Here is a 24,758-nt window from a genome sequence, read left to right as displayed (position 1 = left end):
CCTGCATACTGCTATTTTTAATACATAATTAGATTTTGGACACATTCTTCTACAAAATAATACCAAATTTATCAATTTCTTGACGTTTTGATATTTTGTCTACAACCTTGTTAAAGGCCATGCGTTTCAGAATTACTGAAAAACATGATTACACGATGCCATTTAGAAAGTGGTCAAATGCAACATATGTCATATTTGGGATTTCACTTTCGTAGTAAAGTACAAATTCTAGTACTTTTTCGGTTGAGTCCCATCCGGGATTCGAACCCGCACCCTCAGAGTCAGGCACCTAATCGCCAGCACACAAAGTCAGCCGCCTGGAAGTCGCGGTGGCTGAGCGGGCTAGGCGGCTGACTTTGTGTGCTGGCGATTAGGTGCCTGACTCTGAGGGTGCGGGTTCGAATCCCGGATGGGACTCAACCGAAAAAGTACTAGAATTTGTACTTTACTACGAAAGTGAAATCCCAAATATGACATATGTTGTACTGAAAAACATGTATTTATACTTTTTCTTCCTTTACATATTTTGAAACCTGCTTTCTTGCTTGTGGTTGGAAGTGAGAAACATTGCCTTCAGAAATCACCTCTGCCCTAATAACATTGTGATACATTATGGCACTGTTTCAGGTACTTATATGATGAGTCATCAGTTGATTGTCTGAAGTACATGTGTTTGAACATATATGTGCTTGAGATGGATGTGTGCCACTCAACATTTGATAGGGATAGAATAGAATGGAATAGAACTAATATCCCTATGGAAAGTTGAGTGGTAAGGCCCTTGTACATTATCGAAACACAACAGACTTGTGAAACAGATGGGAATGCTTGACTGTTGCAAGGTGATGGTGGTTCAGTACATTTTTATCCACCTATCCCACTAATCCTAAGATGTTAAGTTGTTTTACAATGATCATTTGATATTCTGGTCAACTTTCAGTAAGCAGCATTTCCAACTTGCATAATGAATGTACAATTAGTGTTATTTTCATAATCATGAATGGGATTTATGTTTGATTCTCCTTGCATATGGATGCTGATGTGGAGTTTGCAATCACCCTCTTTACATCTATGCATTTGTCTGTATATCTTGTCATATTTATCAGTGTGTACAACTCTCCTCATTATTTTATTAAAAGCTTCAAACATACACGTCATTGACTTAGCTAAAGGTTGCACTATTTCTCCTATGTGTTAAAATAAATCTGTTACCAGGGTCCCAATGCTCAAAGTGATCGTAGCACTACAACAGTCATAAGTTTATGTTAAAGTATGGGAGTTAAGATCATCTTAGTGCTAAGATCACTTTGTTGAATGGGGCCCTCTTATCTTACCTGTTTTATGTCTAGATTGGGACTTAGAGGAATGATAACTTTGTCACCATTGCCACATGATCTGACTAACATATCATTGATTAAGAGAGCATTTATATCCTCTATGTATGTCTGTCTGTCTGTTGTCTGCTGGTGGTGTACAATTGAGCATATAGAGTTTTAAAGGAAAGGTTTTTCTCAGACATCTAGTTTTTCTGTACCCCTGTCATCATGTAAGTCTTGAATGTGTTTAAAATTTCCTGTTGAATATATGAGTATGTGGATGTCATGTATTTATTATTTCCCTCTTTTGATCACATTAATTCACATTAGTGGTGGTCCAGTTAATTGAAATAATAGAAGATTGATTGCTTGGTTGTTATATCATTGCGACCAATCATGTTTTCTTATAACTGAACATAAACAATATTGGAACAATTATTCATAATAACAATATTTTTTACAAGGTTGGTTTTGGCCATTACATTTCTTAAGCACTATAAGCGCATTCCAAGTCATGAGTGAATTTATCTTAAAGGCTCCAGGAAATTCATTTCCCTAACTTACTGGTCATCCTTTAAAGATATGGACATGTAATTATTTCATGTTTTTTGTTTGTTTTTTTCGTAACATCAACAAACATTACCAGGAAAATATGATACAGGATGCGAACGAAATATTTTTGTTGACTGATTGCTTCAAATGAACCAATCATCAATTATGAGATTTAAACAATTCTCAACACTAATTTACAGAAATATTACTGACCCTCATTTCATGGACAACGTAAGTACATTTATTAACTTTGCACTGAATCTTTGGTACATTCTTTTCAGCTGAGTTAAGCAACCTGAACTCTACCTCTCAACATTATTGGAAGTGTATGTATGAATGTATTCAGAACCTATGAGGTGGGAGATGAGAGGACAGCCTGCCTGTGTGCTCTGGTGTTATCATGCTGTGGGTGAGACTTTAGCTTGGTGTGTTGTTCTCAAGTATACATACTACAGGTGAAAGGACTAGACTGTTAGATTATTGTTACAGGTAAATCAGAGCTTTTTAGGGCTGTGGGTTTAACAGGCATAGAGAGCATTGGATGAACTCAAACTCGACTTTTCAGCTGTAATTTTGTGATCCCCCTACAATGCACTGACCTAGCTTCTATACAATGATACAGACAGCTCAGTACTTAGTCCAGAATGAGATGCTATTCTCCAAATATCAATGCTGGCAAACCATGCAACATCTACCACTGGATTGAGTTTTTAGAAGCCAAAGTTTCATGTACATTTTTAAATATTGTTACAAACACTTCTATATTTGCAGACAAGAAATGCATTGTAGTTTCTTGTATTGAACCCATGTTCAACATTAAGCTGTGTACTTCTGACAGGCTCAGCACGTCAACAGAATCTGTTGCAGTAATGGTTTGCATTTTATTATCATGTTATATTTTACATAATAAATATGTTTTTCATGGAGTTGTGTTGCAGTTACTTTTATACAAACCTTATTTAACAGTTGGTGATCTTGTATATTACATGTCTTCACAGCTAATAATTGCTAATGCCCTTTTGTTATGATTTCGGCCAATACTGCATTCCAGGGACGACCCAAAAGTACTTATCCTCACCTCGAAAATTATACAAATGTTTTATACATATTATCTTTCAGCCTGAAGTAATTGGCTTTCAGTCTCACGATCCTAATTTTGTTTGACTTTCACTGTGGTTACAGCCCTAAGCAAAAATTCATCTAATGATTTCACTCGTGTTGTTGTTTATCTGTTTGTTGTCTCCCACAATAGAAACCAACAGCTATAGAGCATCCTGTAAAGTGCATTTGGCCTAGAAAAAACACTGGTCGATGTTAATAGTGCTTGGGAATGGTCTAAGCCAGAACCCCAGGTTATGTTGTCCTGGGCAGATTGTCCTAGACTACACATACCAGCAGCTGATTGAGAAAACATGAAGCCAATCAATCAAACAGCAGCTATGACACTTCAACATATCTCCCACATAGCATTCATGTCACTCAATCACCATGTTCATCTCTCACCTGAAAGCTCCCTAGTCAAACGTCCATTTCTTAGTGATGAATAACGTTAAACAAAATGGTGCCACTGTAGCTTACCTGAATAAGCAGTCAACAGTTTTAAAGTTTCAGAGTAGAAGATGTTCACACAAGCAAATATGCACAGAACTGAGTTGCATGGTCGAAATGAAACAACAAAACAAAACAGAACATATGCAATGAGCACCCCTTATCTTCACATGTACTAATTTTGAGAAAAATTGGGAAGTACTGGATACCTAGATAGATTTCAATATGAGAGCCAATACAACCATACTGAAAACTGGATTTGAACCTCTTGAACAAAATGGAGTGTCATCACTGATGGAGAGATGTACTGTAGATGATGTAGATTATCTGTCTCATAAATACGCTGATGTTAAGCATGTGAAGCTGATCCTTATTAATCGGTGGTTCCACAGAAGACATTTAGCATACATGCTGGACAAACAGCACATGACAAACACATACTTGAACATCAGTCAGGTGAGCTAAAACTGCACTTCCTGCCATGTTTTTTTGTACAAGAATTTATTTACATTAATGTTCTGGTGATGCTGTACAAGTTACATGATATTTCTTACAATGACGTGTTCAGCGACGCACCTGAAGGCATCATAATTATGTCCTTACCTGAATGTTTCATTTTCTTAAATAAATTACCTTAAGAGAAAAAGCTGCTAAATCCTGATGATCAACATCCCTCAATGTTCACAGTTGAAATGATAAATTATTTACTTCTAAATCTATTTGTGGTTATTATTTCAAAGGATATTACTGAGTATGCTTTTACAGAACTTCTTGCAACAGTCTAGAAACATACACAGAGGGGTACACAAGAAAAGGCTTCACATATTGTACTCATTATCTCATTATGGAGTCTTTGATATGATGATGACCCAACAATTTAACCGCAAGTAAGTTCCCTCCCCACTAATTCTGAAGAAAGTCATTCCATTCAGACAGATGTGGAGTCAATGACTCACTGTCTGACACAGCGACAGGCAGTGTAAAGACAAGCATATCCAGTTGATACATATTCCTTAGACATTCAATGCCATTTAGGGTTATGGAAACCCAATCTGGCCCTGGCTTCTAGAGTTGTAAATCCAGGAATCAGTTACAAAGAGACCTTCACTGTTCAGTGATCCTTTATCGGAATGGAAATGTACATGAAGTCACTTGTGCCACTGGTTCCTTGAATTTAATTAGAACACAAGTTCCAGCAAAGGCCATCTCCTACTCCTTAACAGTTCGTCTGGTTATCAGGGCTTTGCAATGCTTGTTGTGTTCCTAGAAAAACAAAACAAATAACAGTGAATGTACTGACAACTCCCCACTTTATTAACTTTCTAACTGCTTCTTCATAACCATCCATGCATCCTTTACGACAGTAATTCCTCCCTCTATATCAATAACTGTTTCCTTCAAAATCCACTATTGTTTCCTTAGTGGTAACTTAAAACAATGATAATCACTCTAAAAAACAACAGTTCCTCATAAAAAAAAATGCTTCCTTTTAAAACCACAACTGCTTCCTTTTAAACCATAACCGCTTCCTTCTGTAGCCATAACTGCTCCTTCAAGAAACCTGATTACCAGTCTTATGCATCCTCCAATCTGTATATCTATTTATGTTATTGCCATAAGTTACTGCTTTTATGTGATATCAAGCTACTTACGCTGTGAATCCCTTGTTGCCACTGAGCACAACAAATGGTGATTTCTCGGCTTTCTGTTTCTCCTGCAGCAGTGACAAGGTGTTGAGTGGCGTGTCAGTGGAACTCATCATCTTCATCAACTGAAAAAGCAGGAACATTTCTTTCAGTAACTCACATCAGCACATATATCACCTTTGTGTGTACTTGAACAAGTTCATTTTAGTGCAAATAACATTACAAATATGACTAAACTTCAAAAATTAAAACAAAACATATCATTTACAGAGCAGCCATCTAAATGGATTCAAGAGGGGACTGACTAAAGAGAGGCACTTTTTCACAGAGTGTGTATCAACTTTCTAGTGAGGATACGGCATTGAATGTTCTCATTGTGTTTTTTTTGCTCTATTAACTTTGACTTGTAACCGTAGTAGCAGTATCCTTGAACATAACAAGACACTGACCTGTTCTTCCTCTAGTTTCTTCATCCTCTTCTCCTGCTTCTTCTTCCCAGACCCCTTCCCGTGGAAGCGATGAGACAACTGCCTGAAGGCTTCCTTAGGATTGAGACAACGTCCAGACTCATCAACATACTCCAGCTTTACATCCGGCTTATAGCCCTCCTTGTCACGGAAATCTGAGATCACACCACCACCATAACGGTCCCTCTTCCGATACTTCTCATCAAGATCACTAACAACGTACAAAATTAATCCATTAAATCTTTCAGCCTTCCAAACAGGATCACTACAAAATTGATACTAATAAATACTGATAATTTTGACATGAAATAACAGACCAATGGCATTCAAGTTTTCAGCATTTGACTTTAAAAAGGTAGATATTGTCAAGGGTTACCGGTGATTCCACAGAAAGAGCCCCTGACAAGCAAATCACAAACAGAAGACAAGGTCATCAATAACCTCTGCCAGTGTTCTTTCCTATTTTGACAAGTATTCATTCTTAAAACAAATAGCAATACATAAACTGTTAAAAAAACCTGCGAGGATTACTGTTACGTCAGCAACCACATTTGGTTTCCCTATGTATAACAGTTACTGGAAAAATCTGTCCCCATTTCGATACCGTGTACAAAATCAAGAAACGTATGACAAGGGCCATAACTCTGTAACAAATTGTAACATGGTTTCCATTTTCAAACTCCACTAAGGCATTCATGTCATGAAAACAAATCTCAAATTTGGTTTTCCTATCTGCCCCCATTAGGGATACCATGCACTATGTAAAAAAGAAAAACGCATGACAAGGGCAATAACTTTGTATTAAATGGTAATACAGGTTTCATTTTCAAACTCCATCAAGGCATTCATGTCATGAAAACACATGCCAAATATATTTTCCCTATCTATAACAGTTTTTGACAAAATTTGTCCCCATCTTCTCGGATGGATGGAACACAAACACTTCATGGTGGGGATAATGTTTGTACTAATCATGCTAGCTTTCATACACAAAGTGCATGCCCAAAGCACTGACATTATGACCCAAATTAATTGATCAGTGAGCACTCAATTTTTAATCTCAGCTCCCCGGTGGAGTATGCAAGCTAAACTGCGTGTGAGAACCAAGACATTGCTGGAAGATTAATAATCACCATCTCATCATGATCTCATCCCACTGGGTAACCTTTCTTCGCTGGGGAAAACAGTAATATTATATGTAATGTGCTTTATGGTGGGTAAGAGTCTAAGAAACTCTTGGGAGTACAGCTGCCAAACACAGTAACTAAACAAGGACTCTCCCCAACCAAGGATGTGACCCAAATGCTGTGCACTCGACGATACACGAAACTGGAATCTATTTGTTAACTTTAAAATAGGACTTTATTGTAACTCCTACTGTCTTACACTCATAGGTCTTCTATTGTTTCAATAGATCCAGTAATGTAAAACTCTCTTTCTTCATCTATTCAAATATCAGTAACATGCAAGCTGACTTCACATTAGATATACCAATGTTAACATGAATTTAGAATGTTTTAATGTGATTTAAGTTGGGAATATTCACAGACATTTGCTGAAGACTTAGGGCTGGAAACTTTGAGAAGTCTATATAAATCCAGTCAAGTCCAGTATTTCTGTGCTACCTACTCTGCTACCAGATTTGCAACTGGAAAAGACTGAGATTCCTCCCTCACTCAGACAGATGCAGCTATGACCTCTTACTTACTCGTATCGCTTGTCTTCAATGGAGTAGTACATGGCACCCAAGTTGCTGTGTTCTGGAGCACTCACATTCTTGATGACCTCCTTCTCCAGGTAACCTGGCCACAAAAACACAATGTAGAACCACAGAAGACCTCTTTACAAGTGGGTCATGTGATGGGACATTATTTATTTTGCAGTATTATGTCAGTTATCTGTGGAGTTTTTCTAGAAACAGATAAAATGTATGACATAAAAATCATCCTGACCTTTCTTCATAGCCAGAGCAAGGGCAGCACCCACTCCATCCGTTACGATCGGTTCTTCCTCCAGGACAGCCTGCTCTTCTCCCTGGTCATAATCAATACTAACAGATCACTGCCAGCTGTATAAGGCAATAACATCAGAAACAAAATATTTCATTTGTTTTTTTATGCCAAACAATATTTGAGCTCTAAATAATCAAATCTTGACCAGACAATCCAGTGATCAACATTATGAGCAACACTGCCTAGAATGACACCAAGTCATCAGGTCTGACCACCTATTCCATGAGATGCCTCTTGCAGCCAAAATAGGCTAAAGCAATCTACTCTAACACAAAAATACAATCAGGCCATAACTAAATGTTTGTTGTTTAACAGTCACTCAGCAGTGGCTAACAAGTAATCGGGTCTGGACCAGATAACCTGGGATCAACAGCATGATAATGAATCTATGCAACTGTGTCAAGTAAGTCAGGGACCCGTCCACCCCAAACACATACACACGATCCTGTTCATCAACTCTTACTACAAGCATGCAAGGCTAAAGATCTTCACTGAAGGGTTTCATGACAAAATGAGAGGTGCTTCATCTTATATGTAAGATTCTGAATACAGCAGACATATTTTGAACACATTTCTCCACGTGATGTACATACGGTAATATCCACTGGTTGGGTGTCGATGTCCACCTCATTCCAACCACTGGCAGCTTCCTCGATCTCCTCTTGGCGACGTTTCTGTTCCATCAGCTCCAGTTCTACATCCTTCAACACATCAAAACAGCATACAAATCCCCTCTAATCAAAAAGCCAAAACATTACCATGATCACACGCTTTCATACCCAATGACCATGACCTCTTACATCATCAAATCACATGTCTAGGGATACAGAAGAAGTGTGTAACAGTGTGCATCTATTGCCCGAGACTTGCCTGAGATCAGTCGAGTGAGTGAGTGAGTGAGTGAGTGAGTGAGTGAGTGAGTGAGTGAGTGAGTGAGTGAGTGAGTGAGTGAGTGAGTGAGTGAGTGAGTGAGTGAATGAGTGAGTGAGTTTTACATGACTTTAAGCAATATTTCAGCAACATCTGTGTTTAGGACACCAGAAATGGGCTTCACACATTGTACCCATGTGGGGAATGTAACAGGACTTCAGCGTAATGTACAACAGCATTAACCACTAGACTATCCCACTACCCCAGAGTCAGTCTTGAAAGTCTAGTTAATAATTGATCACAGGATAACACTAAACTATTCAAAAAGTCATGCTAAAAGTCTGGATCAGGCAACTAGACTCATATCTGTGTGCATTGCTGTGACTGTCACGCAAGTGATCAAACATTTTCTTGTTTGTAGACAGAACAAACAGGATGGCTGTCCTTGTTTCATCAAACCAATACCAACAAAAACATCTACATTAATGGTTTATCATGAATAGAAAATGAAACAAACAATTTCTTACTGGAAATGATACTTGCAATATAAGGACAAGAAGCCAACCTTGTGATGTTGAACAAAAACAGCAGTTGCCTAGGAACTGATCAAGATAATGTACTAAACTGACCATGATCTCCTCTCTGTCCTCCTCCCTGTTCCCAGACAAGCCGTAAGTCGGTATCTCTCCCAGGTTACGACAAAACTCAGATATGGAATTCAGCACTATCTGTGATCCCTTGGTATTTTCTTCTGTTTCTTGATTCTGTAGAGACATGACTCTCTCCACCACCTGAAACAAAGCCCATTTTTGATTGATGTCTACTGCATGAGTGGGTTCTATGTTTTTGAGTGAGTGAGTGAGTGAGTTTAGTTTTACTCTGCACTCAGCAATATTCCAGCTATTTAGTGGCGGCCTGGACCAGACAATCCAGTGACCAACAACATGAGCATCGATCTGCACAACTGGGAACCGATGACATGTGCCAACCAAGTCAGGGAGCCTGACTACCAGATCCCAACGCCTCTTACGACAAGCATAGTCGCCGTTTATGGCAAGCATGGGTTGCTGAAGGCCTACTCTATGCCGGGACCTTCATGGGTCTGAAAATGGAACAGTTAAGCTATAAGGCTGACAGAAAGTAGTCTTGATTCCCATCTAAAACCCAAACCAGTTTCATAATTTTTCATAAACTTTGCTGAGAACCAATTTATTTATATATTTTTTAGCACAACCTATGTCATATTCATTCTTGAGATATATCCGAGGAGAATTAATTACTTCCTGATGAGAAACATAATCCAGACAAAGTTAAGTCCAACAATTAGCAGATCCTGTTACTAAGGGGAATATACCATAGAAAGTGAATTGTAGTGATATATAGCAATACACACTGAAATCATTCACAGTATTCTTCCCTAAACTAATTCTCTGAAATGGTTATAAGTCTCACTGTCACATGACAAGTGACACGAGGTAGGAAGTAGTTCCTCAGAATGATATAGTCCTAGAGTACCTGTTCTGAAGCACGGGGTGCCTTCTTGAGTTTCAGTTTTCTGGCCTTGCTTAGAGCTGAGTGTAGTTCATTCTCTACCTCATCATCATCCACAGGCACACCAGTCAGATCCTCATCTGGGCCAGTAACTGCCAAAATATAACCAACATGTATTATTATGTGGGTGCTACAGTCCATCCCACACGCATGGTCAAAGTGCATCTTTGTTTTTCCCTATATCATTGGATGATAATCTAAATATCACAACATATTACCAATCTCTCCCTAGGGATCATTCAACCCTTGCAGCAACTAGGAGCACCAAGTTAATGTGGCTTTCCCATCCAAATGAGACACCCATTCACAGCTTGATGGACTGTTACACGTAGTCACCACACTTTGTCGAAGTTTTACTGCATGTTGCTGTGCCTGCATATATGTATATTTTTGTACCTATCACATATACACCAGACAAAATATCTCCCATCTTCTGTTTTATCAATAACTAGCCTGATTACAATCATGTAATCTGGTAATTAGATGATGTGAATGTTTTGATCTATTGAATTAACTTAGAACTAAAAAATCTTTGAACAGATTCACCCATTTCAAACAGTCCCTCAGATGGCTGACTTCTAATGAAGAGATGCACAACACACTCATGAAAGACACAATAACTAACCATCCATATCTTCCTCCACCTTGACATTTACAGAGCTCAATACACCAGGATCCAGTGTAATTGGTCCACTAGATTCAGTTCCAGGCTCTGTCTTCACTTCAGGTTCGGTCTTGATGCCATGACCGTAGTCGATGATGTTAGGATCACCATGTCCATAATCAATGACCCCTGGTACCTGCTCCATCTTCTCTTCCTGCTCCATGTCTTCTGAGGGCGCTGCCACATGTCCCCGGCCTCGAGATCTACAACACATACAAGGTTGACACCATACAACAATTATCATGCCCTCTCTGGAACAGATTATCAGGAATTTCGATTTTACTGCCTTTTCACCTGGATTTGATGCCGATGTTAAATTGGACTGGAAAACAAAGTACATGAGAAATAAATACTGAATACCTGCCTAACCCTGGCACTGTAATCTGTTGCATATGAAAACCTGAGTTTCAAGTTTGGTTTTGCTCTTGTTTTAGTAATGTGTGTGAAGAAACCTGGGTGCCCTTGTACAAAGCGATGATCTTACCACTAAGATGACCGCAACTCCCATACTAAAAGTAAAACATGGACTTAAGGCAGTCATAGCGCTAAGACTGTTTTGTACAACTGCACCCCACCAGTCTGTTAATAATCAAGTCTGTGCCTGACAATCCAGTGATTAATAAACAGCATAAGATCAATATACATAACCAGATAACCAGAATGACCCTACACCTCTCATAACTACGAGAGTAATGGAATAGAAAGCATGGCTCTCATTGGCCAACATAGTCTGGATGTATACTGCTGGTCACCACTGGGTTAATTTTCTGTAAATGATGTATTGTATGTGTACGATTAAAGACGAAGGCAAGAGAAACAGCATAATTTAACTTAAAAATCAGAATCTGGAATGTTAATCCACCATTTAAATGGCTGACACTTCCATGAAGAGGTGCGGTGGGGTAGCCTAGTGGTTAAAGCATTTGACTGTCCTGCTGAAGATGTGGTTCTATTCCCCAAATGGGTACAATGTGTGAAACCCATCTTTTGTATCAACCACTGTGATATTGCTATAAAATGTAATTTCCTGAATGAAACAGATATTTTATACTTATCATGCACGCAGACATGAAGATAACTGCTACTTTCAATGAATGTTCAATGAACCCTTCAGACCACTTGCAAATGGTCAGAATACATCCTTCACAGGAGCATGTGCACATGCATATGCGAATGCATTCGGGGAATGCAAATTATTCTACTAGACAGATACATGCGGAAGGAGCAAACACATGTGACCGTATTGGCTGGAAAGGGAGGCTTCTGGGTGGGAACTTCAAGGGATTTCAAGTGTTCCACTATCTTTGCCTAGAGGGAGGAGATATGCATCATAAATATGAGTCAGGATAAGGAAAAAGATTGCTTTAAAAGCGATGTAAAACAATTCTCACTCACTCCATGTAAAGGCTACAGAGATAAAGGGATTCACCTTGACCCGTAATCTTCTCTAGACACCTGGTCAGCGGCCATGTTGAGCAAGTCATCTGCCTTCAGGGTTGTTTTCTTCCTGATCTTCCTCACCTTCTTCTTCACCTTCTTGAACTTAGCAGCCTGAATACATAGTGAAGATGACTGTTACCGCAGGACTTTGTGGTCCACATTCACACAACATCATACGCTGTGATGACGAGTACATCCATACAATGGTGGCAATCAATCAGACATGATTGTAAATGCTTATTGTGATTGGCAATTATTTTAACCCAGCAAATCTTCCAATAGCATTTAGCACCAGGATTTAGTGCAGGATTCATGATACATTATGAATTGATTATGTAACAGAAGTTTTAACTGGCTGGTTCAAGTAGAATCATCACCACAGTCAGCTTGTCATGGAAAATTATTGGAGAGTTAGGTGTTTCATTGTAGACTCACCGCTTCCTCTGCAGTGTAGTATTCACTGGCTAATGTAAGGGCTGGCATCGCTAATGATTGCTGAAAGAGACAAAGGCTGATTAGAACATGCTCTTGGTTGCTGTCTTCAGTATGCTCGTATCAAATTTCAAGTACGGTAACAAGAACGTTTAGTTAAACCCATGTTAATTCAGATGCCAAGTCTGGGCTCTTCAAACAGAGTAATCACTATAGACTTTTTGAAGCCATGATGAAAGTTAAAACTTACGCCTTGCTGCCTGAGCTCTGTACGAATCTTCTCCAACTGTCGATCTTCATCTGCATCGTACTTGCCTCCTGAACCTGCCACAAAGGGAGTTGGATTTAGTCTTTGTGTGTGCGAAAAAGTGATTGGGTAGGTTTTTAAACAGCTCTTACTACACCTCCAGTAATATTCCCTTATCCCAAACACTGTTGTGGACAGTATTTTCATTACCATAAGCATCATCGGTAAGATGAAAAGAAAGACAATAATCAGGGTCTTTGTTGAGGATTACAACCAACGATAGCCCCATGAAGATCTGGGTTATAATTGGCCTTCAGTAACACATGCATGTCAGAAGATTGGATGGTCAGACTTGCTGGCATGGTTGATACATGTCACAATACATGTCGTAGATTGACGTTAAAGCTGTTGATCACTGGATTGTCTGGTCTACATTTTTTTACAGTCCACTGCAACAACAAACTAACCAATGATCATAGGATCATGTCACAACTAAGGAACATAACTCTGTTGTCCAGTGAGAGTGAGTTTAGTTCTATGCTGCACTCTTCAACATTCCAACTATATAGCGGCCATCTGAAAAAAATCAAGTCTAGACCGGACAATCCAGTGATCAACTGCATGAGCATTGATATGCGCAATTGGGAACTTGATCCCGTTTGTCGCCTCTTACAACAGCAGTAGGTCACTCTCTCGTCTAAGGGACATAAATGTATTAAACTTTAGAAAAGCACTTTCAATAACAATTTCTTCATACTTCACAGGTTCCCATTTAAATCAGAAAATTAAAAATGACAGCAATAAATATCCAAGGTGTACAAAGTATAGCATACTACACATACCTAGTGTGAAGGACTTCTTCACCTTTTTATTTCCATCAATATCTTCATCATACTTGTCGAGAATACTATTGGGCTTCAGCTGTAACACAAGTAGTTATGAGCAATGGCACTCTCCTGCTTAACACAATGAAGTAATGGAGCATATTTCATGAAATTTTTTTGTTGTAATTACACATCCATCAGAATGTCACTTCTCCAGACATCAAGTTTACTGATGTGGACAGTGAATCGCAATAATCAAACATTGCAAAATGCACATTTATGTGTGAATGTTGGCTGAACATACCATGCCATATTCGTCATACTCAGGCTCATCGTACGGCTTGTAATCTGGCTTCTTCTTCTTGTTGTCCACATTCCTCTCAGCAACCTCGTCATCAACCATATTCACGTTGATCAACACGTCATCCTCATCCTGATCCAGAATACCTATGCAGCAGCAAATAAACAGGATGCAATCATTGGCTGATAAAAGTACTGACATATGAAAAATATGACCTGTTCCCCTTGTGCAGCATAAAGTGTTTGAACCACAATGAGTTTGCTTCCCGTACACTAAGTGTTTTACCATGACTGATAAACTATAGTCATATGAAACATTCTGGTGTTCTCCAACTTCTGAGTATCATACATGTATATCAGATAAACACAATTATGAATTGCTATGCATTAGTGTTACTTATTGTGTAACAATGTTCCATGTGGAATACATGGTATATATAGATTTGGTAAACAGCAGTGACGTGCTATATTTACATTTGTACTAAACTTAGACAGAAGGATCTGCAGTGCTGGTTGCAGTCTCAACTACTTCAAAGTGTTACACAATTTTCCAGACTTTCTCTTGTGTATAAAAGGAGTTCTGGCCACTGAGTCTTATCTCACAAGAAATGTTATGTTACCAGAAGACCAGCATTGAGTGTAACAATCATTATACTCTGTCTCTGCCTATTTTGCTACAGTGGAAGCTGTGTAAACCGGCACTCATTGGGACTGAAGAAATAATCCAGTTTAGTCAATGTGCTGGACTGTAGAGCTGATGATACAAGCCACGGACGGGACAGAGATTTTACGCCAGTGTTGACAACTTGGTGGATGGGACAGATGCTGGTTTTGACAGCTTCCACTGTAGTTGGAATCATCAACACGTAACAGAAGATTTTACGCCAGTGTTGACAACTTGGTGGATGGGACAGATGCTGGTTTTGACAGCTTCCACTGTAGTTGGAATCATCAACACGTAACAGAATACAATGTTTCATTTTCTTGCTCGCATTTTGAGTGTTTATGACGTAAGGAAATGTGATTTCGTACACAGCTAATCATGACTGAAAAGTCACAACAACAAGAGAGATCTGTAAACACAATAAAACAAAACAAAAAAAAAAAGAGAAAAAATTTACACACTAAAGCATTATTTGAAGTTAGTAGCAGGGAAATGTACAGATTTGGTTTGAAGTCCGGTCGATACCAGTGTTTAAAATCTGTCTTACCTTTATCTTTGAGTGTGAGAATAACTCCTCGACCATCACTGAATTTATCTATTTCATGTTGGACCGTCAAACCCTGGAGGTCTCGGGCTGTGTAATCCTGCAACAGAAAAGGCACCGCTGATAACAGGTAATTGAGTCTGCTAAACCCTTCCTTTTCAGGACATTTTATGGAAGGTATTGGGCGTAATCAGCAGTAAATACACATCATAAACCCAAAGCTTCAGATATATTAGTGGATAATAAGAAAGACTGCCATGCAACAGTTATCAGTTTGCATATTTTATGAGAAACCATCATTATAAAATACTATGCAAATCCTGGAAAACCACATGAAATCTGTGGCTTAAGACTTTTCTCCAGACTCCCCAAAACTGCTGGAAGAGAATATGTGTGACACAGGAAATTCTCTGAACATTCAGGAACAGCAATAAAGTGGACAGTCGAGAACCACAATCTCAAAAGAGAGGGTTTTACAGTCCTACCTTCTTCTTGTCCTTGAACTCCTGGTCCATGAGGTCACTGATGCCAAACTCCTCATCCATCTCTTCCAGGAGCTTGGCCTGAACACACAATAACATGGTGTAAGTCAGCGCATCAATGATTCTTATTTATATACCAGTAAGCTATATTCAGCCGATATCATACACAGGACACTAGCCAAGAACCTCACACATAATATACACACAGGTAATTAAAATTGGGTCTCTGTCTCTACAGGCAAACTCCTGTACCGCTAGGCTTCCCAGTCACAGTGTAAATGTCTTCTTGTAACTGAACAGCAATCAAACCACTCTTCAAAATGTCCAGTATCACCCACTAGCAGAAATTTTAATAGGCATGTAATTTTCAAATTTAAGCATAACTGTATAAATTATGATACTCATTACTTCTTCACTTCTATCTGAAGATAAAGCCAATTTCAATTTTTCCTGGTCCACAATATGGGTGGATGAGAATGTTTTTAAGCCACTGTTAATATTCCAGGAATATTACTGCAGGTGATATCAGAAATGAGCTTCACATATTGTACCCATGTAAGGATTTGAGCCCGGGTCTTTGGTGTGATGAGCGACTGCAATAACCACTAGGCTACCTCCACTAACGCTGTCATGTACTGTATCATCCTGTGGACACTTGTGACATGTACTGTTATGAGTAAAATATTATCCTACACCACCCCTAAAGAACAAAACTATCAGAATGTCCAGTATATCAGTAGCACTGTTGTGATGGGAAGAACTTCTTTAGCTCTTATTGGTGGATATATAATTGATAATGTTGTTACATACTCTTTTTTCAGCCAAAACTTTCTCCTTTTCTATTTTTCTGGAGCGCATGACCCACTTAGACATGTCATCTGTGTCAGAATCACTGTCACCGAGCCCTTTCACTTTCCTGGAAAAATAATAAAAATAATATAAACAGGATATTTTTAAGTAATAGTAGTAAACTGAAATATCAGAATAATTAGGAATTCTGAATCTCTGTGACCAGTGTAAATCATTAGGACTAAATCTGATAATTTTGGCATATTTTGGCATATTTATATATGCAAAGTGTATCATAACGTCTTCAGATTTGATCACTTGCAAAGACAGCTTCAACTAGCGTATACCATGGCACAACATTCATGATAAGACTTCAATAACAAAGTTCACAATAAATCAGTTGATTTCTTGAGAAAATGGCTGATGAATCATTCACATTTTTAATGGTCAAGTAACACAATGTATGTTTAAAATATCTATGCCTACAGCATAAATTGCTCAGACAAGCAGTATCAGTTTACTGTTGTTTTCATTTATGTAGCTGCATAAATGTGTTTCACATGAAGGAGTTGAAACCATTTTGGTTTACACTCATAATAAACCAAGCTGACATTGGACCCTTCACTGACATGAATCAATGGAGTCAGCAAGCCTGACCTCCCGATCTCATTCGGTGCCCGTAATGACAAGCACGAATTACTGAAGACTAATTCTGACCAAGATCTTCACAGGGTCTCTATTACAATTACCGAAGCTTCTTGTTCATGAGTCGTTTTTGCTTAAGTATTGCCATTTTCTCTCGGAGAGCTTCAGTCTTCTTCTGATCCCCCCAGTTAACAGGTGGAGCGTGAACGTCTTCCTTCTCCTTGGGCTTCTCAGCCTCTTCCACCCCTGCCTCTGCTAAACAAAGCACAGGTTACAATGAATGTTAGACTTAAATTAAGGTGAGTACCTGTAGTCTGTATATATCTATATTACTACTACCAATACCAGATAGAAGGAGTGTTGTTTCTATACAGCTTGTCCCTTAAAAATCCTACGACAGTTGTAACTATATTTTGTAATAAAATATTTACAAAATAAAAAACTTGTTTTTGTCATGTAAAACTACACATACAGGGCCCCTAAGTGCCCTCTACAGGCAAGAGCAGGTAACTCTAGCTGTCAACCTCACACCTAACTTTTCATGCTGAATGTGTCAGACAGAATGAGGGGAGATGGTGGCTGTACCCCACGGAGGGCTTTCCTCAAAGAATTCATAACTTCTATGAGTTTGTTTCATTCTTCAGAAGAAGTGGTATTCTGTCTGACATAATGATCAATCTGAAGTAACAATCTACAGCTGCACAAAAATAGAAAATTACACTGCATTTTGTGTTACCAGATGATGAAGGAAGCATGAAGGCGGGAAAACTGATAGGTGCTGTTATATGAAACGTGCTAGCATCTAAGGGCGGTAGGAATCTGGTAATGCTCACCCGGTTCTTATGAATAATGGTAAGTTTCGAATACACAGCGTGGTTGTCACCAACCTGTCAACCAGATGTAACCACCACCAGAAATGCTGTTTTCCAACTTAACAGCTGGAAAGACAAATTCTGCAGATGATGAAAGAGAAGACTGGACATCCAATCTAGAATGAAAGATGCAACACCTGCTAAGGAATGCTGCACCAGAGGCTATTGCCCTCAAAGAGTACCCTCGGTGGGAAAGTGAAAGGCTGAAATAGCCATGGAGTAGCCTTGGATTTTAGATGCAGCGAGGCTGGGCCCTACCCGAGACTGTAAAAACTCCAACACCTTGACTACAGTTGAAGATAGGGGATCCAGAATCCCTCTCTTTCCATACCAAGTCCATCTATCCTCATACAGTATGTTAGTCAAATCCCTCCACAAACCTGGTGCAAGAATTTTGCTCACTTGGAGTTGGAGGCGATTCCAAACAGTGGCCAAGCAACCCACTGAATCCTGAATGACCCGGGCAACTGGGAGATAATCCCGAGTATGTCCCTCTCAAGTAACCACTCATAGGGTGCTATAACATTACGATAAAGCGCATCTGCATTAATATTGTCAACACTGGGAAATATAACATTTATGACCCATATGCTAAACTGATTGTACCACAGAGGAAACTGTCACGCTTCCTGATGGAGTTTCGGAGACACCTTACCACCCTGCTTCACGATATAGGACATTGCCATTTGGTTGTCTGTCCATATCTAGACGAACCACATGGTTCCAAACCAGCTCCAGCTCTGAAGCATTTGAATACCAACTGGACTGCTCTCAATTCCAGCACATTGATGTGCAGGGTTGCCTCATTCTCTGCCCAGAGGTGTCTAGCTGTGAGGTTGCCCAGAACACACATCCTCCCTCCCACCCCGTGAGGGAGGTGTCCATCTGTTTACCTTCGATAGACTCTGTCCACCACTGCAAGTGAGGAATGAACTATTCCAGTGTTACCAGAACCTTCTCATAACTCTCCAAGTGAGACCACACCTGCGCTAATGCTCATGGAACTGGTCACATCCTCATTGTGCATGCCAAACTATGTCTACTGTTGTCGACATGTTGCCTAGAAACTGAAGCCAAGTTCCAGCTGCGTCCCTGGGGAACTGAAAAAATTGTAACACAATCCTCTGGACTTTGGAAATGAGGTCTTGAGACACAGAGACTAAGCCCTGTTGTGTCTTGAATCTCAGCCCCTCGAAAAAACAGATCCTGTGCCAGCACAAGTGTCAACTTTTTAAGGGTGACAATCCAACCAACACGGGAGTATCCATCACTGTCTGAGTAGAGTCTCGACATTAAGTGGGTGACCAGTGCCCTGAATAGCCAGTCATGTTACAGGTAAAAAAAAGTTGCCGTGTGCCCTGGCAACTTCAGCTTGCATCAGTTTGGTGAACACCCTTGGTGCCGTGGAGATGCTGGAGGGGAACATACAAGACTTTCTGTCGAAGGGAAACTTGAGGTACTTACTTCAGGGTGCATTGGGACATGGACGCATGCATCTTTGAGGTTGATTGATGTGTGCCAATCCCCTGCCTCTAAAAAAAGAGATCACTGAGTGCAATGTGTCCATCTAGGAAGATGGCTACTCGATCATGTCATGTCAGACCCCTTAGACTGAGAATCGGCCTGAACCCTGTGGTTTTGTGGTGATCAGGAAATAAGTGGAGTAAACCCCTGGACCTCGGCATGGAGTATATCCGCCTTCTCCTGAGAGTTCGGCATTGGAGTGCAGTGAATTCCCCAGAAAGGACCCTGGGATTTAAAGTGACTTTCTCCAACTCCCGAAGGAAGAGAGTAAGTTGGCCACCAATAGGGACATTGGGTAATATGCAATCAATCCTGGCGATTGGCAGTATAGCAACTGCCAGCACCGGGATCACTAAGGGCCCAGGAACATTTACTGGGAAGCCTGGGGCTGACTTACCTTCCTCAGAAAAGGCTGTTGAGAGGAAGTAGCCTTGCCCTTTCCTTTACCCTTACCCTTGCGTGGCTGAAGTGGGGCAGTCCACTTAGGCACCTCCTTCCCCGAAGTGGAAAGATATGCACTTGTCAACCACTGCAGAGAGTCGCACAACACTTCCTTTCCTCAATGGTTCAGCTCAAGGAGATCAAACTGTGAGCGGCTACCCAACAGGTGAGGACTGATTACCTTGTTAGTGAGTGATGATAAAATGCGCAGTTAGGCCTTGGCAACCTGATACAGAGTAAACGCTTCTCTGTGAAGGTGAAACTCCGGGGGGTCAAGGTTGTCCGAAGGCACTACCACCTGTGGCAAAACAGCAGCAATGTGATTGTTTACCTGCTGCAGAGATGAACCAAGCAAGAAGCTAGCTTCCCCCAACTGCTCATGACCCTATCCTCATCCATGGCTTCCTCCTCCATGAGGGAGATCTCTGTATTGAGAGTCACCTCCAAAGTCAGGGAAGAGGGATCCACAGACAACAATCAAAGAGAGCCGAGGTGACTGGCTTGACTGACCATAGGCTTGAGGCCAAACCTTGTTGCCAAGACCCTAAGGAGCGCCTGCCAAAACAGGATACCTGAGACACTGAAAGGCACAATGAAACCAGCTGCTCCAGTGCTTGAGTACCCACAGCTCATGTGTGGGATGCCAACAGACTGGCATCAGTGAGCTAGACTGCACTGGAGCCAAGGCTCGGGTCATACACAACTAGCCACCACCAGAGCTGATTGATTAAGCACTCTCCCAAAGGCAGTACCCGTCCTGAAGTCTACATCAGGGGTAGGGTGCAAGCCATTCCAACGAACCCTCCACTCCACCCCACACCTCTATCCCTTCTGCAGCAGATTAGTATAGAACAAGAGGTTGGTTGATCATAATGATGCTCCTAGCTAGGCAATGAAGGCAAAAGAGGTGAGCATCCTGGGAAGGTAAGGTAGAACTGTATGAAATGCACTGGCCTGAACTGTAACAAACAGAACCAGGTAAAGGTAGCTGTTGTACAGTAATATATATGCATACATAAACACACAACCAACAGCCTAAAGAACAGGCACAGGCAATAACAATTTGCTAAAAGCTAAAGCAGTTTTAACCAGCTTAACATGCAGAGCTCCAGATAATTTTTCAAGCATTTGGATATTTACTCCTATGTCTGTTATTTATAAGTAAATGCATTTGTTGACAGGTAACTAGCATTTAGTATACTCCCATTAGTTAAAAGAATTGAGTACTTTTACTTTTGTCGTAGGATTTTTAATGGATACAAACATGTTTAAATGTACCCCAAGGAGAACTTCTTCTGAAAAAGAATGAATCTTTACAGAAAAACATTAACTGACATACCATTATTACTGGATCCTGGAACATCTAATGGCTTCAACCCCAACTTGGCACGAATTCGGCTGAAAAAGAAAACATGAAGTTATCATAAAGGTATTCATCATATGCACCTTCTCTTAACACCTAGTAATTCATAAAAGTGTATGAGTGTGTGTCTTGTTTGTCTGTCACAGGCACCAATGTATTTTTCTTAGATTTCAGGTCATAGTTATATGAACAATCGATGATTATTCATTTGCATGCATGGTTAAAAATGTTTTGAAAACAAAATAAAATCTGATGACAGTGCTTACTTTTAAGAGACATCACTGTTTCAAAATGTACATTTCTTTTGCTGCATTGTAATTCCCTCAAAATATTCCTAGTCATTGCTCAAAGTTGGTATTTTATGCTTGTCTACTATGACTGCATGATTAAGACACCACTATGGCTATACCAGCCGGTACCCAATATATTTTCTGGTGTAACTGTCTAAGGGAACATGTCCATATGCATTCCTGATGAATGTCCTTGTTTGGGTTTATGTTCTGTACTGCCATAAATCCAACCCTCCTACGATTCATTATTGTTCATGTCTATTCTTACTTTGAACCTCTTCCCACTGATGGATCTGCTTCTGGGGATCTCTTTTTGAACTGACCCCCTTTGGACCACTATTTTCCCCTGCAGCCCTTAAGCAAAAGTTCTAATGCATTTAAGCAACACTTCAAACTTACTTTGTTTCCTCAATACTGAGTGATGTTTCACCACCACCAGAGGCTGGTGCATTTTGGCCTGAAATGAAGTAATTAGAAAACATATATAATCATTTCACTCTGCCATCAGAAGAAATCATGCCCAAAGTATTAGTCATTATTAGCAATTTTGCTGATTTTACATTTGCTTTTCATATTTTCATCCTTATCTATAAGATTTATGCAAGTTATTCTGTGGTTTCACATTACTTTTCAACTCACTGTGCACATTTGCAGAGCATGTAAACATAGACACTGAGCTGTTCCTGTGTGGTCATGTGTGTATCAATACTGTAAATACACTCTAAATAAAAGCTTTTATGGAGATTATTTACGTGTGACAACTATTCACAGCTGAGTACATACATCTGATTGCCCATGCTTTTCAATAATTGATGTCCAGTTCTGGCTGTAACTGCATGAAAATTCTCGTGTTTTGTTAGTTCTGAGAAGCAAATGTGCAGGAATGCTGGCAGAGGGAAGATGTGTTCATATGAAAGCTTGTTCACATAAAGTAAGCTATTTATTTAGCTGATCCCTCTCTTTGTTTCAGAAATGAATTGAGAATGAGATTACTTGCACTCATCATAAAAACAATGTATTTGTTTGGATTTTTTTTTCTTTTGAGTGTGTTTACTCGGAAATATTTTTACACAACCTGTGTATGCCCACAGCAAGTTGAAAATTAATGTGAAACCAACGAATGACACACTACTGGGTCTACTGATTGTTTAGACTCATTTGTTTCATTTGCTCCTTTGCCCAGGTTCCGAACCTGGTGTTGGACACACCCACCCACCACCAAAGTTCACTCAGAATCGCCAAAAGTAATTCTAAATATTAAAATTTACCATTACAACTGTGTTCATCCTTGTGTGGAGCTAAGCTACTTTACACTGATCTCTAGTTTTTAATGGTTGACGAATCTACCCGTCGGAAATTACGCCACGGGGTCCTATAGTCATGTCTTGACTATAGGACCCCATCACGGCTCTCGGCTAAGTTTGGACACATACCTTCTTCGGCAACTGGTTCGGCGTTGCGTGGTTTATCCTGGGGTTCCTCCTTTCCTCGTCTTTCTTCTCTGTCCTTTCGTCTGCTGCGTCTTTCCTTCGATCGTGATCGAGATCGTCGCTTACGTTTATGCTTGTGTTCCCTTTCCTTATCCTTTTCCTTGTGTTTTTTCGACGACCCCATTATTCAGGTGTCCTTTAGGATACAGGTGTTGATGCAAATACTCTTACAATGAGTCAGAAGTGTCCCCCAAACGTACACACCATAAGATTGTTTACTGCGACAAGTGCACGTTCTGATAAATAGGATGTAGTAGATTCGAAGTGAATGAGAATTTTAGCCAATCATTTTTAGGATAACAGTAAGTGCGGTACCGTTGCTTTCAAGGGAGGTAATCCAAAACATTAGCGACTTGGTGGTTTGTAATTTCATCTATCACATAAAGGTATATAACTATGAGGTTGTTTTAAGGTCGCGGGAAATTAGCGGGTATAGAGAAACACATCATCAACAGAATCTTCGGGTTTCATGCAATGATGTGTTATGGACATTGCCATGAACTAGATGTTTGAATAGTTATCATTCGTTTTCAGGAAAAGTTCGGATTATTCTTCTTTCGTGTGACTTCGGAGGAACCGTATAAGCCTACAGCATTTGCAACGTGTTCGAATCTAGATATTAATAGCTCAGTTCGAAACCTGTCTTCCCCGCAATAATTTATTCATTCTTCAAGACCGAGTCATTAATTTCACATGTAACTACTTTTAATGTAGATTCAGGCATGTCAATTGTCAAAATCATGGTCTTTAGCGTTTCAGACAAAAGCGCCACCAAAAGTGCCAAGTATAAACAGTAGGAAGCTAATGTCTATGACTTTACCAAATTTACCTGGCAGAAGCAGAACGAATTATATTGTTGTTGGTATTTGTAAGGAAACAAACATTATTTTACTATTTGCAATGCATAATATCTGATTTCACAACGTTCAGATCATATCTTTCTTTTCTTTCATACCCCTATTCATTTTGACATTCTTTTGTTTATTAAATATTATTTCAATACACATCATTTAAAGATACATTTCCAAATTCACATTTGAATCATCAACAACCAATAAGCAAATATAACTCCATTATTTATTCCAATATTAATTTGTTAAATCAGTGATTAATAATTAATATATCTGATGTACTCCCTATGTTGGTTCCATCTGAATTGAGTCATGCCAGAAAGAGGTCCATAATTCTTTCCAACATCCTGAGAGACAGCTGTAGTAGGTTTCTAAGGCACCAATTTTACTTGTCACACAGAACAGCATGCCTAATTGGCTTGCCATAAACCTTTGGGAAATGAGCCCTGGCACACACTGATAAAGTGATGTGATGATAAGTTTGTCAGCGTGACCTGCATTGTTTTTGACCTTTTTTCCTGCTTTTAGATGGAACACCACAATATTACTTTTATCAAAATCCAGAGCATAACATTCATTCTTCAACCCATGCTAGACCAATGTTTGTCATATAATGCAACTATCGGGATATGTATATGGTTAAAATAAGACTGTTGTGTTCTTTTAATGAGTTACGATTGTGTCTGTAGTATCTGAATACATGATATATTTTTTAGTAAATGATACATGAATATAATGCTAATGGATGATATACATGTACTTAATTTTTGTTTAATTTTAACTGGTTCTATGGAAATAAGCTCGTGTTTTCATTAGTTAACATTGTGGGTTTTTTTTGAAGGTTGAGTTGCCAAGTCAGATGCCATTTTGACACAGTTAGGCTAATGCAATATCCCTTTTATGTATGAAACTCTGCCAGAAGCGTTAGCATATA

The 24,758-nt window shown here is 39.5% G+C and overlaps 2 protein-coding genes across 3 annotated transcripts in view; one reads left to right on the top strand and one right to left on the bottom strand.

The window, feature by feature from the left end:
- Positions 1-3,854: 3,854 nt before the first annotated feature.
- On the bottom strand, positions 3,855-23,317 carry LOC137293616 (U4/U6.U5 tri-snRNP-associated protein 1-like). 2 transcript variants are annotated; one of them, XM_067824260.1, is made up of 21 exons: positions 22,917-23,317; positions 21,883-21,940; positions 21,170-21,228; positions 17,098-17,248; positions 16,370-16,475; positions 15,563-15,640; positions 15,081-15,177; positions 13,874-14,016; positions 13,588-13,666; positions 12,749-12,822; positions 12,502-12,561; positions 12,056-12,177; positions 10,588-10,829; positions 9,927-10,054; positions 9,041-9,202; positions 8,135-8,242; positions 7,482-7,563; positions 7,238-7,331; positions 5,512-5,740; positions 5,069-5,187; positions 3,855-4,679 (listed from the first exon to the last, which is right to left on the bottom strand). In XM_067824260.1, exons 1-21 carry the CDS (start codon positions 23,095-23,097, stop codon positions 4,652-4,654), a joined length of 2,400 nt encoding a protein of 799 aa, XP_067680361.1. In that variant the 5' UTR covers positions 23,098-23,317; the 3' UTR covers positions 3,855-4,651. The 2 variants fall into 2 exon arrangements, with proteins under 2 accessions (XP_067680361.1, XP_067680362.1); XM_067824261.1 differs by having other exon boundaries at positions 17,098-17,245; positions 22,917-23,228.
- The window catches only part of LOC137293617 (ankyrin repeat and SOCS box protein 3-like), a 29,989-nt gene continuing 28,517 nt past the window's right edge, over positions 23,287-24,758 (top strand). The window contains exon 1 of the mRNA XM_067824262.1: positions 23,287-23,359. The gene's annotated coding sequence lies outside the window, so the exon portion shown is untranslated. The remainder of the gene's footprint in view (positions 23,360-24,758) is intronic.

Source organism: Haliotis asinina, chromosome 8 (genome assembly GCF_037392515.1).
Source record: "Haliotis asinina isolate JCU_RB_2024 chromosome 8, JCU_Hal_asi_v2, whole genome shotgun sequence".
Lineage (NCBI taxonomy): Eukaryota > Metazoa > Mollusca > Gastropoda > Lepetellida > Haliotidae > Haliotis > Haliotis asinina.
Note: the sequence above shows the minus strand (reverse complement) of the source record. Positions and strands in the feature narration are given on the sequence as shown.